The sequence below is a fragment of the Procambarus clarkii genome, chromosome 59 (assembly GCF_040958095.1).
Source record: "Procambarus clarkii isolate CNS0578487 chromosome 59, FALCON_Pclarkii_2.0, whole genome shotgun sequence".
NCBI lineage: Eukaryota > Metazoa > Arthropoda > Malacostraca > Decapoda > Cambaridae > Procambarus > Procambarus clarkii.
The window spans coordinates 21246782-21265282 of record NC_091208.1 but is presented as its reverse complement, the minus strand read 5'-3'; the positions used below and the strand labels follow the sequence as shown (position 1 = coordinate 21265282).

Here is an 18501-nt window from a genome sequence, read left to right as displayed (position 1 = left end):
GGTTGACTCTCTCACCACACACATTCTAACTAAGAGTGTTGTTGGCGATGAAATAAATGAATTATGTGAAAGTGGAGCAGGATTGCTTGCTCAGAAAACGTCAGAAATAATGTTATCCGACAATGAGTTTGAGATACGACCTGAAAATAGTTTGAATGCTTCAGTGATATTTCCAAAGACTTTTTGCCCTTCTCAGATTATTGATAAAAACACCGATTGTAGCCAAGTTGCAGGCTTCACAGCTGTGGTGTGGCCATGCTTAACTCATGTTTATCCAGAGAGTAAGACTTACTTATCAAAGCAGACTACTGTCATGACCCTTAAAGTATTTGTGGGAAATAATAATATTACGATAAGCAACGAAACAATGCCAATAATACTGTCAATTCCTCGACGTCCCGAGACACTGGCCCAGCCGCAACCCGTAGTGGGGAGGACTCGGGTTAATAGCCATGTACCCTTTGTGTATCATTCCTTTAATATATCTAGTGTTGATTCTGCTTTCACTGTGGAGATTTCTCCAGACGGAGATGTGCCCCCCAAATTGGTCATTCTAATAGATTACTTGAAATTCCCAACCCCATCCACGTATGACATGATTTCCTTCGTGAAAAATCTTACTCGTGATGAAAATGGAACATATTCATGGTTTGTAAATAACATAGACAATAAAAACAGAACCGGATCCGTTTCCCTAGCGTTAGCCATTCTTACAGATAGTGCTACTCTTCCAAAGCCTAGAAGCAACAATACCTTGCAAAGAGAGGATTATAGCGATAATTTCAACTTTAACTACAAGTTCCGTGTGATAACGTCCGGCTGTTACTTCTACAACGATACAATTGACATTTGGTCGGGTATTGGCATGAACGTAGTCAACGCTAACACCACTCACACCATTTGTAAAACCAATCACTTGACCTCATTTGGATCTGGATATTTTCATTCCAACGATACATTTAACTATAGCTACATCTTTGCTGCAGCGGGTTTCATTAACAACCTGACAGTGTACCTGGTGTTGATATTCACTCTTGTTTGGTATATATTAATGATGATATGGGCTCGTTTTAAGGACAGAAGAGATGTCCAGTATCGAGGAGTTACTGCCCTCCACGATAATAATGTTAAAGATAAATATTTGTATGAAATAACTTTCACCACCGGGCCCGACAAAGAGGCTGGAACTGACTCTAATATCAAGTTCAGTATATCGGGTGAATATGATGAAACAGATGTCAGAACTCTCCCACCATCAGAAGGCAGACGTTATCATCGCTATTGTGTTGATGCGTTTGTGATGAGCACACCTGGACCCTTAGGAAATATTTACAACCTCCGTATTTGGCATGACAACACTGGCAGGTCGCCATTTGACAGTTGGCAGCTGCAGACAGTAGTGATCCGTGACCTTCAAACCCGAGAAAAGTATATAATTAAAGCAAACACATGGCTTGCATTTGATCGAGGAGAGAAGAAAATTGACGCATTGCTAGAGCCATCAGACAGCGATGCTCACGAGACATTTGTTACAGATTTCTACAACAAGGGAAACAGAAGTGTAAATGAAGACCACATGTGGCTATCAATATTCTTGCGACCTACAGGCTCCAGGTTCAGTAGAAAAGAGCGAGTGTCTGTGGTGGCATTGTACCTGTACCTGTCCATGTTGATCAACGCTATGTGGTACCAGACTTGCAGTGATACACCTCGCACTGGGATATTTGAGTTCAGCACCTTCACATTTTCTTACTCTCAGATCACCGTTGGCTTGGTTTCTGGCGTTGTGAGTTATCCCGTCATTCTTCTACTCATATTTATTTTCAAGAGAGCAAGACCTCTGAAACTTAAGAAATGCAGAGCTCTAGAAGCGGCAGCCAAACAACGGAGAAATCAACAAAACGAAAGTGGGATACAAATTGAGGATGACGACTTGTTGGATAATTATGATTTGATGTCCCCTCAGTCATCCGAGAACCGCAGCAAAGATGTCAGTCCGGTGATTTGCATCCCTTGGTGGACACGATGGTTGGCCTGGCTGGTCATACTGGGCGGCATGGGCGCCTGTGCATTCTTTGTGTGGTCCTATGCCATTATGTGGGGAGAGATCAAAACAGTAAAGTGGTTCTCATCTTTCGTTATTTCCTTCTTCATATCTATTCTTTGTACTCAGTGGCTCAAGGTGATTTTTGCAACCACTATTGGAGTAATTTGTTGCAAGGCTAAGGACACCCTAACTCAAGATATAGACTGTGATGAAGAATTGCCTGACCTCCGCTACGATGAGGAGTGGAATAATGTTCAGCCAATGGACCCATCTACACACAAGGCAAGTTATTTGTATACAAAACAAATATATTATGTTTGGGTAAAACTTTATTTTTTATTTTATTTATATATACATTGTTCTTACATTCTTGTAAAGCCACTAGCACGCATAGCGTTTCGGGCAAGTCCTTGATACTATTTTTTCCCTGGAATACGACCCGCCAAATCATTTAACAACCAGGTACCCATTACCTGCTGGGTGAACAGAGACTACAGTTAAGGATTGGCGCCCAGTCAATCCTTCCCGGCCAGGATAAGAACTCGGGCAAAAGTGCTAGCAAAGCACCAGGCGAGTATGCTACCACTGCACCTCGGGGACAACTTTGTTAGTTATATAATTGTTTTTTTAGCTCTGTATTTTCTGTGCCGTTTAGGGTAATCCTTAAAAATGACATTTAGTACTGTTAAATATAATTAAATAAAAAAGAAACTTGTCAGGGACAGAGAGCCTGGTCTTCAGTAAAGAGGGCCTGGTGGCCGAGTGTACAGCACTCGGGATTTGTAGTCCTAGGGACCAGGGATCAATCCCCAGCGATGGCAGAAGCAATCGGGCAGAGTTTCTTTCACCCTGATGCGTCTGTTCACCTAGCAGTAAATAGGTACCTGGGAGTTAGACAGCTGCTACAGGCTGCTTACTGGGTGGGGGGGGGGGGGAATTGATGGTTGAGCAATTGGTGAATAAAACTATGTTAATACAGTATAGGAACAACAATTCCCTTTACAGGGACATACTGTTCACTGTTGACGATATAAGATCGAATGTAAGAAACTTACCTTGATTTCATAGTAATCTATCAACCTTGAGACGGTTATTAGGGTTAAGTGTCAGCCTTTCACAGGTCAACGAATTGAATGATAGTATAATCAACAGGCAATTATGTCAGATATAATTATTGACTTGGTACTTTTTGTGGGTCTGAAGCCAATCTGGTAAGGATTAGAGTATAATAGATGTTAGAAACAAAATTACTAAAATATGTTTTAGCTTTTATTAAAGTTGGATAATGAAAATTTCACAAGGTATATATGCACAGAGGCATACCCTATTTGTGTATATACACTGAAAACTTGACCTAAACTATATTCAGGGCTTAAAATATACTTGCTGGATAGTCAGTAAACAGCTGAGGTTGTCTTAACCATCCAGAGGTTGATAGACCTTGAGCCATACACCAAACCAAAACAGGTAAACATATGTGGTAACCAAGGTAGCAAATAGATTTCTTAAGTTGTTTTGTAAATAATGCATTTATATGCTAGTGCATTTGTCCCATGGAAGTGTATCCCATCATAAATGCAGAGTTCTTCAAACTATGCAGTTTTCTGATTAATTTCATCACCATTGTGTATATCCTCTTAAGTGAATATATAGGAAAGGTGTATTGTTTGAAGAAAAGCTTTTTCATTCCTTTGCAGTGCATGCAGGGGGCATCTTACAATGCACTCACACAAACAGTATGCAAGTTGCAGACGAGGAGTTGCAATAATAATGTGGCTGAAATATGTTGACCAAACCACACATTAGAAAGTGAAAGGACGACGACTGGTTCAGGACGGACTGAAACGTCGTCGTCCCTTCACGTTCTAGTGTGTGGTTTGGTTAAAATATGCAAGTTCATCATAGACAAGTATAAATTATTGATTCATCATTTGATGGTTACAGGTGCTTGGCATCGGAGGGGTTGACGCCAGTGAACCAGAGATTGCTGCCCTAACCACACGTCTTACAAAGAAGAGAGAGATGAACTTCGTGATACGTGATGTCAGCATGTATTGTATCTTTTTGGTGGTGTTATTCGTTTTGGTGAATGGCCAGACCAACTACAATGCCTTCCTCCTGCAAGCACAGATGACCAATACATTCATCAGGATTGGAGATAAAGATTTTGATTTCAGTGCTAAGGTATTAATAATTACAAGTAGTTATAAGGCACTAAAATTAATCTACTTTTAGAATGCCTTAAAGGTGATGATAATATGAAATACGTGAGTTATCTAACATTATTATTGATATTTAATTTCTTTGTGAGGCAGATGGGTGATCTTGCAAACAAGTGTTTACTAAGAAATGTCTGGTAGTCTGTTAATTTGTGTGCAAGAGTTGTGAAGCCCTTGCTGGGCACAAGTTCAGGTTAAGCCAGGACAAAAAGTAGTAGACATTATATACTTACTAACTGAACTCCACTGTCCTTTCCAGTTATTTCTTATTATCTCAGATTTTGGCCAATCCAAACATGACTCAAAACAAAATTTTTACCTGAATTTACCTGAGTCATTAATACACTAGTGGTCTTGATGAGGACAGGATGCAGCGGTTTGTCAAAAGTCCTCTCCCCCCCCCCTTTTCCCCATTTTTCCTGATGGCATTTTTAAGCTGGATTTTAAAATTCAACAATTGTGGCATGTACAGCTTCAGCGAGTAGGCAGGGTTTCCATGGGTTTATAACCCTGTGGGTGAAAAAGCATCTCCTGTTCTAACATTGTGGCTTGTTGAGCTTGCAACCTGTTTGTGTTATATCTGACCTTTTGAAGAAGTGTTGTTAGCCCTGTGGCCTTCAACCATTCATTGTACGAGTTGACTTGGTTTTGGAATTATTTTCGTTGCATGGTGGTGTACTTTCTCCAGAGCACTTATGTCCTTGTGAAGATGAGGTCTCCATGCTTGGATACAGTAATCCACATGTATATATGCACCAGATTTATACAATTGACTCTCTACCTTTTTTTCCTTAAAGTCAAAGATATGATTGATGACTCCTAGAGTTTGATTAGCTTTTTTTTATTTATTTATTTATTTATGTTGTGCAACTTTCAGTGAATTGATGGACTTTGATTCTAACATCATTTTCTTCATCAGTGCTGCAAGGTAATGTTATTAATTTGGTAGTTGATATGGGTTGTTATGCCCCTCATTATCAACATTTGTCAATATTGATAACACTTGGCAGTCTTTACCTCATATTTTCAGTCCTGTATTGTGGCTTGTTGAGCTTGTAATTGTTGCTCCTTGTTTGTGTTATATCTGAGAGCCATTATACTGTATCTATAGTGGCCTCGACGGGGTACAAGAATCTGGTGGCTTGCCAAAGGACACCTTATTGTTCCTAAAGATTTGTTCAATCTGGATTTTGAGCTGTAGTAATGTGTTGGCATTTACAGATTTGGTGGGTAGGGGGGGTTCCATGTGGGTCATAACCCTATGGGTGAAAAAAAACTTTTCTACCCCCTTATGTATGTAATTAGAGTATTAACTCGAGGTGTGGTGGTTGGGGCTAGAAATTATATAGTTAGTTTTATCAGCAGACAGTGTAGGTTAAAGGTTAGAGATTAGGCAAGTCATTGTTATATATAAGAAATAATGATTGTTCTAATATTTTTCCTTTGCACTCTTACTTAGTTTTATCTAAATTGTATTTTCTTTGTGTGTGTATGTAATTGCCTAAGAGTACAGTAGTTACAGGATGAGGTATGCTCATGGTGTCTCATCTTCCCTTTTTTTTTTGTCATATGATGCTTGGAAACTACTGACGGTGTTGGCATCCACCACATTCTCACTTAATTTGCTTCAACCATCTACCACTCTGCAAAAGAAAATGTTCTAATATTTTTTTCTGCGCCATTGTTTCCTTAGCTTGAATCTATGCCCTCTTGTTCTTGAAGTTACCAGTTTAAAAAATTCCTCTTGTCAATTTCTATTGCTATTTTGTATGTAGTGATCATATCTCCTCTATTTCTTCTATCTTCTAACTTTGGCATATTTAACACCTCTAGCCTCTCTTCGTAACTCATGTTTTTCAGTTCCGGCAGTCATTTGTAGCATACCTTTGCATCTCTTCCAGTTTACTGATGTGCTTTTTGAGATATGGACACCATAAAACTTCTGCATATTCCAATTTTGATCTCACAAAAGTTGTGAAGTTTAAATATTTCATCATCCATGTATTTAAAAGTGATTTTGAAGTTGGAAAGCTTAGCAAATGCCCTTTGCACAATGTCCTTTGTGTGTTCCTCTGGTGACAGTCTACTATCCAGAACCACCTCTAGATCTTTGTTAGTCTTTTAATTCCTTTTCACATAATTTGTAGGTTGTTTGGCATATTTTCTCCTATTCTACATTCCATAACATGGCATTTATTCACATTAAATATCATTTGCCACATGTTGCTCCAGGCACTTATTTTGTCTAGGTCATTTTGAAGGGCATGACACTCGTCTTTTTTTCTTATCTTTCCTAGCCGCTTAACATCCTCTGCAAACATGTTCATATGATTCTGTATTCCTTCTGGCAAATTGTTTATCACATAAACACACAAATATGTATGTAGTCTTTTTAACCCCCAAAAGTTAAAATAAAAACAATCTTAAAGCAAAATCTCTTGATTCTTGTATTACCATATAGTCCCTGATAACAAATGTCTATTATAGGGTTATTATAATCTTTTGGATCTAGGGTTATCAGGAGAATTGTATGTGCAAGGAAGGAGTTTACATAATTAACTTTTTTTCAGGTAACCACAAGAGATCAGTTTTGGCACTGGGCACATAACGTGATCTTACAGCAACTTCGAGCTCAGCGATGGTACAACGACGATCCTCCTTATGGTCTCAGAGGGTTTCTAGATGACCGAGCTAATAGACTTCTTGGTTATGGAATAATACGACAGATAAGAAGTGACCCGAATGCATGTAGAGTTCCTTACCTGATGAGAGGTTTCATAAAAGAGTGTTCAGGAAGACAAGGGGCTATCAGAGAAGAGACCAGGAATTTCTGTGATGGATGGTCAGTATTGGAGGGCGCTAGCAGGTTATGTCGTCAGGATGAGTTCCGTTATAAAACAGATTCAGAGCTACGCACGTTCTCGACACAAGGCATTCTTAGTACTTATGGAGGCGGTGGCTATGTAATCAGCCTTAATTCACTGCAAGTAGATGATGCAAAAAAACTCAAAACTATGCAGGAGATGGGATGGATTGATAAATACACACGTGCAGTGATTGTAGAATTTTCAGTCTTCAACGCAAATGTAAATCTCTTTGCAACTTGCTCAATTATGGCAGAGTTTAATGAGGGTGGAGGTATAACACCTAACTGGAGATTTGAGCCTGTACAACTCTTGGCAAATACAGGATTTTTTGGATATATTGAAAGTCTGTGCCAAATATTATTTGTAATTGCCACAATCTTGTTTACTTTATGGGAGCTTTGGAAGATAAAGCAAATGAAATGTGAATACTTTTCATCATATTGGAACATTGCTGAGATCTGCATTATACTGACATCCTATGCAACAATTTATGTTTTTGTTGAGCGATATTTCTTGACAAAAGCAGCAATTGAAGTATTCAACAACACCTATGGTGATGGCTATGTCAGACTCGACTCTGCTATAGAAAAGTATAAAGTGTATCTCTACTTGATTGCCATCATAGTATTTTTTTCCTCTCTGAAACTGATAAAGCTGCTGCAGTTTAACAAGAGAATGAACGGGCTGGCCCTCACAATACGAGGCTGCTGGGATGAACTCTCCATGTTCTTCATAGCTTTCTGCATAGTTTTCATTGCTTTCTGCACTTTGTTTTATTATATGTTTATGGCGGCTATAATAGACTTTTCCAGCATGGTACTGTCTGTTGAAACAAGCTTCTCAATGCTACTTGGCAAATTTGATTTCGATATAATGTATCAAGCCAATTCCATCTCCCCAATAATGTTCTTCGCCTTCTCCATTATCAACACCGTTATCCTCATCAACATCATGCTCACAATCATCATGCAAGCCTACACTGAAGTAAAGAAAGAGTTAGAAAATCTCGAAAATAAGTATGACGTCATCGATTTTGTATGGACATCAATGCGTCAAACATTGAGGCTAGAAAAAGAACCAGACAACAGCGTGGCTCCCAAAGTTCTGGGCGTGTCATTGGATAAAGGTGATTCAGATAACACTAGTGCAGAGGAACTCCCAGATAAGGTGTGTATTATTGTTCTGGTTACATTAAACATTTCATAATTACTCAGTGGTCCTATATTCTCTCTTAGTGGTTTACCTTGCAATGCACTAAAAGCATTGGCAAAATATTATTTGTAGTGTATGTTATTGTCTTGCATATGAGGACTTCCATTATTTAAAATTTGTTCTAGAATCTTTAACCCTTTCAGTCATGTTCAATAACCCATCTACAAGAATTCAGTTTATATAGTACCATAACAGTACCAAGTCATGTTCAATTGTCAATTATATTCATGTTCCTAATATAATTGATTCTTTTCTAACAATAATTACTGTATTTGAAAATGACAATTCTGCCTGTTAGGTAAATTGGATCTTGCATACTAGCCCAAGAAGTGTGGTTCTGGCTATTAGGGACAACATGTTTATATATATATCTGCTAATAGTCCAATATCCAATTACAATACCTTTCATTAAGTAGTAATTATCCTTTTCACTAAGTATTTATTTATTTATTTTTTTTTTTTTTTTGCTACATTCTTATCCATGTTGCCTCTTAATTTTTCAGGTGAATCAGCTGATGCAGTATATAAGTGATGTTTACTTTGACGGCCGTCTTAACCTGAATGATCAGGCAGCAGTGAAGCAGATTGCTCAAGGTCAGTTACCTGCTGCAGCCTTCGAGCCTTACACAAGCAAGTCTCTTAAGGGAGGACAACAATTTGCTGCTTTTAGTGATTAAATGTTAGATAAATATAACAAATATAGACATTATTTTATTCTTGCCATCTATACTAGGAACAGGATTGTCAGTTTATTGGTATTGGATGAAATGTTATGGCTATAATCACAGGAAAAGTTCATATCTGTTTAAAATGCATTAGTGTTATGATCAATACAGTATTCAAAATGGCATTAAGATCTGTTAGCTGAAAATACAATAGTTGTAGATTGTGTGGAAGACAGCCTCTATAAAGCAGCAAGGGTGCCTTTTAAAATCACATTCTTGGGTAAAATGCCAATTTCTGGGTGAGCCCCTGTGGCTGCCTGAAGCTAACTACCCACAGAGGACACTTACCAGGGAGGATGGAGCACCACATATCTAGGACAAAGATAAGACACCAGGCTGAGAAACAACCCAGAGAAATACCAGGGTATGGAGGCCCGGGTACATTGACAAGATACCGAGCCGCTAGAACCCTGTCCAACCTCCAATACTCCCATACCTGAATAGCAGCCCAGGACTTGAGGAAACACAGCAGAGCAGCATATTTCCAATCATGAGCATGTGGGTAGACCGCAAGCTGGCTAGACTTACACTGCGGATCGCCTGAGAAAAAAAAGAGCCTTGTAACAGGTGGTCAAGGTGACAGGATCAACCCACAGAGCATTCACTGAGACTGAACCAGTGACATGAAGGTTGTAGAGAAGAGCTGCCACCGGACATAAAAACACGATGCACCACTAGCATAACCAAGCATCAATGACCCAATTACCACTTCAGAAGCCAATTGACTCAATCTTCATCAGAAATGGAGGAGCCAGCTGCAGATGAACAAACTGGCCACCAGGGCCAAAAAAACAAATTTCCCAGTGCAAGAGGAGAGCATGAAACTGCCTGCTGAAAGAGGCAGCGCTGTGGAAAAAATCTGAGTTCAGACACTGGGCAAGCTGTGTCTGAAACTAAGACTGAGCCGGACACCAAGGAGCCACAAGGATCCCTCTCCACCTTGGCTAAAACCTGGAGCAACAGCTGGACCAGGGGAAAAGGTACAAGAAACTCCCCACCTCAACTAGCCGAGTTGAAAAGCACTTACAGTGGCCTCGCAATTGGGAAAGTTTGTCGTATACAGAGAAAGATGCAGAGACCATGCAGATGTAAAAAAAGTCTACGTCTGGGTGGCTGAACCTCTCAAAACCACAGGAAGGAGGTGGGAATGATGGTCCACTGTGGAGATGGGACCAGGAAAAACGATCTGCGAGGATGTTAGATATTTCCTGAAGAAAGAGAGAACCAAACCCCAAGAACCCAGAATTAGAGTTACACATATCGTCCAGCTCGAGAAGGACACCAACCGAAGCAACCGCCCCCCCACCCCTAACCAGATGGAGAAGGATGAGCTGAGGGAAGTGCAAGCAACCCAGCATGCTCTAAAGAAAAAAGGGGGCTGGCTGAAAGAATTATCCAGGAGCCTCAGCAGGATTAGCAGGCTCACGTGCCTCTGCACCCCAAATCAGAAGGGGCGACCCCCCCCCCCCCCCCCCAAAGATGACTGCATCACATCCAAAAGCTAAACCCAGCCCTAGATAAATATAGAACCACAAGAACCACCACCTACCCCTTCAAGTAGAATTTGCCAACACCTCCAACTCAGGATCATTAAACATCAAATGGGGCAGCCCTGGAACATCCAACCGAGCACACAATCTAGACTGCTGCAAGCTAGCAAACCTAATACCGTATGCAAAGCGGTTGCTGCCGAAAACACCCTAGTCACATCAGCAGGCTCAGAAAGGAGTCACATGGGGAGAACAAACCCCTACAGTACTTGGGGTTGATGGTGTTACTGACCCAACATGCAGCATGGTACTGGCAGAGAGAATGAATGTCGTTACATGGCATCAACGATGTACAACCTACTAAAAATTAAGAATGAAAAAGTTTAGTGACAACTTTGCAAGAAATAATTGATTATTTTACAGAAAGGTTAAAAATGGGTGCGTTGAGAGAAAAGGGGAGGTAAATAGTGAAGGATATAAGAGAAGCTGTAGCCAGATTTGCATGATGTCGGCAGTAGGTGGCATGAACATGCTAAGAGTGTCGGTTATAAATGGTAAAGAAAAAAACTATGGTTTGGAATGAGTGGTGGTGGTGTAAAGCCAGTGGAACAGAGTAGGAAGAGTGCTAGGGAGAAAATTAAAGATGCTATGAATAAGTTTAAAAGGGAAAGGGTCCTTGAATAGACAAAATAACTGCAGAAATGGTTGGAGTGTGGAGATAATGGTGAATAAAATGTTAAATGTATGTCATGGCATAGCTGGAGAGTGTGGTGCTTGGCATTTGGACTAAGGCCTGTGTGGTACCTATATATATGGAAAAAGGGTAAAATGAGATAATGTAGAAATTATAGGCACATTTACTTAGGATCCCAGGAAGAGAAGGATAGTGAGTTTTGCTCAACCTAGTTTAACATATTACCTATTGTTACACCTTTAGCTACATTATATAATTTATTTATTACATTTAATGTGTTTATCTACATAATGTATAAAAGAGGATATTTATATACGGTATACAGAATTTCCATGTATGCCCAACTCAGACAGACAAGCATGTTAGTCACTTTTGCCCCATCTCTGTAAAGATCTTTTTGCACTGTCGCTCCACATACATTGTTGTGCCCACTGTATTGGATGCAAAATATCAAAATCTTGGCTCCACTCTGTTATAGTTATCCCTCAGTAGATAAGTAATGTGAACTATTCCAATTCCATTTCAACTATGGTAGTCTGCTTATTCGGATGTTTTAGCTAGTGTAGGATTTGCATTTTGTGTGAAACTGATGTAAGACTGATATTCATGTGCGCCAGATGAGTCATATTCAACTGATGGTTATTTCTCATCTTGAATATGTATATCACTTGCATTCTCCAAGAATTAATCAAATGTATGTATTTTTGTTGTTCACAGTAGTGTTAGTGATATATTTTGTAAATAAACTTGGGTTTATTGACATGATTTTCTATTAATCAATTTTTAATTCACCTGCTGTTATTAATTCATTATCGGTTGGTGTCTTGTATATATGATTCAAGTATAGTGATTGACAACTTGATCTGATTATCAACATTCACAACCTTATTATAATATATTTAAATGTGTGAATAGAGAGAACCGTATTCTTTACAAAACCTTGATTTCTTGCAATGTCACTATGTTGTAAAAAATACACTACCATTCAGTAAAAGTAAGTGGTAAAACTTTACCCATTTGAATTAAGAACGACTATGTAGTACACATTCATCAGGAATGAATGCTACAAGCATACTGGTTGTATACCACATCGGGCCACTGCTACAATGGTCAGCCTTAACCGTTGAGTTGTGGTTATTGCCATGTACAGATTCACAGCGGTAATCATTGTACATTGATTTAAACTATTATTGCCAATGTATATTCTGTAATTGTCATACAATTTATTGTTGTATAATTGCCAATTATACATCAATGATGCTAATATGGATATAATAGTTCTACATAGATGTAGTGGAATTTACCAACTCATGGAAAAATTCCTGCTATAGTTTCATGATTGCCTACTGTGCAAATGCAGTTGTCATTGAACAAAAATGCCATTATAATTACACGTGTATATCAATAAGTTCATATGGTTTTTGTTGTTATACTATAAAGGGTACTTCATTACAAGTCAACCAGTCATCACATGAACATAATGGTTGACCCAGGGACAGATTATTAAGCACAACAAGCCCGTACTTAGGGCCTCAAGTAAAGAAAAAAAAAATAGTTTTTTCCAGTGGCAGATTTACAATGGTGCAGTTGAACCAGCCCATAAACCCTCGGTACATACTTTCAAAGCGTTATATGAGAGTGCTGGGAAGACGGTACCACAAGTGTAGCTCTCATCCTGTAACTACACACACACAAACAGAATCACACACACACTCACTCACTCTCTCTCTTCCTTCCCTCCCTCCCCCCCCACTGCCCTACATTCATTGTAGATCTAGATACAGTACTGTACATTATCCTTATGTATTTAGTAATGTATTCAATCCATATCTTTGTAAATTACATGCACATAAATCTAATTATTCAACACAAATACTATAGTGAATTAACCAAGATGTGAAGAAAGGATCATACCTGCTTGATGGGGTTCTGGGAGTTGTTCTATTCCCTGGCCCGAGGCCAGGCTTGATTTGTGAGAGCTTGATCCAACAGGCTGTTGCTTGGAGCGGCCTGCAGGCCCATATATCCACCACTCTCCGGTTGGTTCGGCACGTCTTAAAGAAAACTATCTAGTTTTCTCTTGATGTCCACAGCTGTTCCAGCAATATTTCTTATACTTGCTGGGAGGATGTTGAACAACCGTGGACCTCTGATGTTTACACACCATTGTCGGCAAGATGCGATGTCTGGTGTTGCCAGATCTGGCTGGGTGCACAGAATTATACACCTAACCTAACTATTAAATATAAGATGTGATATTTTAACTTACCCGGAACATTTTGCAACTAAATTAATCGTATAAGGAAATGTTTGTATGTACTGTGTGTGTGTGTGTGTATATATGTAATATATATTTATATTACATATAAATATTATTTTTTGAGCATGGGCAGATATGCATGAACATTGATAGCTGCACTTTAAGGTTAATCTGTCCACTAGATGTAGGAAGATATTTTAAGGAAAACCATGTATGTGGGAGCAGAAAAACATTTTATCTGTGGTGTTCTGAAGGAGTTTGATTCACCAAGAAGTGTAGATAGTGATATTTAGTTTAAAGAATTATTGAACAACAAATGTTCTTAGCCTCCTATAAATGTGAGCATTCTACTAAGACATGTTTGACTTAATAGAGCGATAGAATTGTGATAGTAAGAAGTAGGTGTCTTTTTCCATTAAATGTCAGTTATTCTTGTATTGCTGATATATGATGATAATGAAGATTCATATTACCTATTTTGGTTATGCAAGACCATGGGCAGAGATTACTATTGATATTACAATTTATTATAGGTTGTCACTAGCCACTTATCATTCTAATGAACAAATCCACAAGGACCTGATGAGGGTAAGAAAGTGTTATATGGCCCTTGGGGATTTGTTCATTTGATGTATCATGCTGTTGTGATTTCTGTGTGTATCTTTCTAATGTTTGAGCATAACATTATTATTTGGATAAATATTTGAATAAAGTACGAGATAGGTTTGGCATGACATTACACGTTTAAATGACTTTTGGCTGCTTTATTTTCAAGTAGGGTTTGGTTTATATTGCACATTCAAATTGTCCAGCCAAAGCATACTCTAGCAATTCTGGAGCTCATCACGCTTGTATTACTATTACAGTACAATACTGTATATAAAACAGACAACACGTCACATACAACAAATATTAATGAATAAATCTATTCCGACCAGCTATAAAAACTGAAGTATAAAGTAATTTTACAATGGATCATATGCAAAAATTGATGCTATACACTATTTAAATATGATATAATCACAAAATACTGTATCAGAAAATTGTAGACACAAGTACTAACCTGCTATGGAAATTATTACTCATATAGCCACTTTATTTACCTGCTCCCGTTCTTGAGCCACATTTGCCCCAAGATGAGGCTCGGTCAAGATGGTAATCACCATAGTTTGACCACCACCTCTTCATATTAAACGATACCTGAAATCATGTTAAAACAGTAATCTTTGGTACTCTTCTCTGTGTGTCATCACCAAGGACAGAATTTCACTATCACTGACCTTATTTGATGAATCACACTTGCTTAAAACAAGGCTCGGCAGCCACATTTGCATAGACAAAATTTAGCAGCCACACTAGCCTGAGGCAAGACTTGGCAGCCACATTAGCTCAAGACAAGGCTCAGCAACCACACTTCACATGCAGTACAGTATTCCTATAATTCCTCTCATAAGTGATAATTTCTTTGAGCCACAGTATCAGAATGATGACTGTAATCTGATACAGAACCACAATGACAATGCTGCTTCTGCCTAGGGTCCCGGTAATACAGTCGTTCGTTCTCAACGCACAATCGAGAATTCCGGGCGGGACAGAAATTGTTGGGCATATTTAACTCCAGAGTACCTACTTACTGCTAGGTGAGAGGAGTCAGCTTGTTGTAGGGTTGCATCCAGGGCCGGGTCAGTAATTCGACCTGGGAAGGGGGGAGGGAAACCATTGTCCCCCCAGCAGAAATCGTCTTTTGATTGTTAAAGCCAGTTTGTTAGATGTATGTAAACTGTGGTGAGGCAACACTCCCTCAGTGTCTACACCTTCATCAGCTAAACTCTGCTACATGTACACACAACATTTATACAAAACTAAAAAAAAATTGTCTGCTCAAGAATAAGAGTTTGTATCTAGATGTAATAATAAAAATAATTTAATATCATTTGACTTTCATTATAAGCATTTTTTATTTCTTCTAACCCATCATCCAAAACTTCATTTTTTTGTTAAGCAAATTAAATGAGGAATTAAAATAATCATGAATAATTGCTTAAATATAATTTAAGGACAACATGGTCAAAATAAATCTATGCCAGAGAAAACCATCCGTCTGTTCATGTTACAATAATGTGATTTAAACTGCAAACCAAATTCCAGCCAAGTGAACTTCAGCAGAAGGACGTGTAAACATAAGTGAGGTATTTCCCAGCCATCCACAACCACAACTTTAAGGTTGTACATTTTGTTACATTATATTCTATGTACAAGCCAAAACAATATATCATGTTATACTGTGGTCACTACCATTACCTCCTCTTATCTTAAGATATACTACACTTGTCTTTAGTATTACAGAAATTCTTGTTCTGCTCCTTCAGCAATATCCATGAAAACAAACGTACTTTAACGTCAAATAAAAACACATACAGCAGTAGAAGGTAATTTGATCAAAATTGACTTAAAACATCCTTAAATTGTGAAACAACCTAGTGAGAAATACACAAAATTAAATTACAATAAATATTTTTTTTTTACTATTTACATTACCACAAAATATTAGTCACATACCAGAACTTTATTAGAATTTCAACTTGGTATTGCCAGCAGTTACATAGGCAGCATTTACCCACAATATTTGACAAACAAAAAAAGTGTCCCCTTACTATATTAATATGTACAGTTTACAGTATTTATATTGAAGTACTTATTGATAAGTATTTTAACAATAATCTCTTATGTTAATAAGACTTTACCACTTATTTTATCACTAATTTCCAAGGCCGTTTAAATTCATTATCATTTTCGGTGTAAATTTGCCCTAAAAATCTTGATGCTGTCTGTTAAGCAATGCATTAAATATGGAAGTACAAAGATTTACAGTTTATAAACAATGAAAAATGGCTTTGACTTGAGTAGTGATGACCTACAAACACTCCAGCTGTAATTATCCTGTAACTATTTAACTGGACTTGTACTGGTAAGAATGTAGATTCTGGTGTCATATGCATGACAAATACTTAATATACAAATAGATAAGAGAGTATAAAGATACATGTAATAAATTAATGATATAATGCAATAACAGATAATATTTATATACTGTAACTTAAAGTATGATAATAGTGATGAAAGTAAACACAGAGATAATTACAAAACGTAATATGATTAGGTTGGTTTTAAAGTAATGAAAAATAAAATATTTTGTTATGGCACACCTTGATCGGCAATCTAGTCTGAGAGAATTTTAAGCCTTAACCTGCAAAACTTATATGTTAATGTATGTGTTTTCACCTAATTGTGTGTGTGTGTGTGTGTGTGTATTTTATATATATTTATATATATATATATATATTTATATATACTATATATATATATATATATATACTATATATATATATATATATATATATATATATATATATATATATATATATATAATTATATATATATATATATATATATATATATATATATATATATATATATAATGTATAAAAAAAATATAGGGAGAGAGAGATACTGTATTATGTAAATAATGTATGATTTATACTGCAGAATTTACCTACACTAGCAAGAAACTGCTCAACTAAATATAATCTGGAAATTATCCCTTTGCACTCATTTCTCCAAGAAATACTGTACAAGTACTGTACCTCCAAATCAATAGAACAAAATTCATATGTTGAATATAATGAAATGCCTTTCTGGCCAACCCTCAGTAACTCCCCGGTATCATCGAGACATACAAACTGACTGGCACGAGGCTGCTGGACTTGCGAGGGGCTACCAGAAATCAGGATCAAACACTGATTTACTGAGGCGAGGAAAGTCTGGGGATTGGAGATCACCCCAAAACTGAGCAAACTATCCAGAAAGTACAGACAAAACAAACTACTGCTCTTGATAGAAAATGAAAGATAAGAAAGCAAGGCAAACAGTAGTTGTATGCAAGTAAACAACCCCAGATCCAACTCATTCAACTGCCACAAGGTGGCAGTCCAGGTCACTTGGGGGGGTTCTGGCCAGCCTTATTCACATACTGACCAAAAATGCATCTAATTCCCATGGGAAGAAAATAAAACCACATGGTGGAGACAGGGAGCTACAGAAGGCCATCCAGACACGAGAATTTCATTACAATCAAAACGTGATTTTTGGGCTAGCTTCTCAGTAGCTCCCTTGTACATACAACATTCTCACAGCAGGAGAATGACTTTATTATTACTTAAAGGATCAAGCAAGTATGAAAACGGGCTGAATTGTGGAAGCAGGCAGAAGACCAGGGTTCGGGGAAAAGGGGCAACGGTAGCACGGCACCTGCCCATGCACCACAAATGCATGGTGAGGATGTAGGATTACCAACATCCTCACCCAAAGGATAAGGATGATTACGATCATCCTCATGATGGACCATCCAAAGCCCCAAGCCTAAAGAAGGGCAGGAGACAAGATTACTAAAAATACAGCAACAGTAACTCAAAGGAGATGATGATAATAACAACACCAAACAGAAAAAAAAGGTAAATAGCATGTATGTCAAACAAGGAAAACTGAAAAGAATCAGCCAAGAGCTCTGTAGCAGAGGACATGAACCTCCAAAAGAGAAACAATAACTCCTTTGGGCCCATCCCAGTAAGTGGAGAGCAAAGTACACTACAGACACAACAAACCCCAGGATTTGCGGAAAAGCCTGGAAAAGATATGAAGATAAGAGGGCCACAGACCCACAAAAGTACCCAATGACAACTAGGAAGCCAAGGTAAGCAGCCTGCAGCACCATGGGCACAAAACCAGAAGCCTTAGGGCAGAAAGCCTGGCACCAATGAGCAGTTCTGCGCCATGACAAAGAACTCTGCACTAGGGACAACAGCCCACAACTGGTCACAGTCCATGAGGCCAGTGGATTCAACCAGCAGCACCAAGACACTCCAAAGTAAACCAAGGGTCTAGGATTTGCAAACAGAGCAGCAATATATATGGCAAAGTACTGTAGAAC

The 18501-nt window shown here is 38.2% G+C and overlaps 1 protein-coding gene across 1 annotated transcript in view; it reads left to right on the top strand.

Annotated features, from left to right (window-relative positions):
* Positions 1-12014, top strand: part of LOC123768257 (polycystin-1-like) — a 37088-nt gene extending 25074 nt beyond the window's left edge. The window contains exons 28-31 of the mRNA XM_045758719.2: positions 1-2329; positions 3992-4231; positions 6837-8300; positions 8849-12014. The exon at positions 1-2329 is cut by the window's left edge and continues 993 nt beyond it. Coding sequence (XP_045614675.2) covers positions 1-2329; positions 3992-4231; positions 6837-8300; positions 8849-9022 — 4207 coding nt within the window. The 3' untranslated portion in view covers positions 9023-12014. The remainder of the gene's footprint in view (positions 2330-3991; positions 4232-6836; positions 8301-8848) is intronic.
* The last annotated feature ends 6487 nt before the right edge of the window (positions 12015-18501 follow it).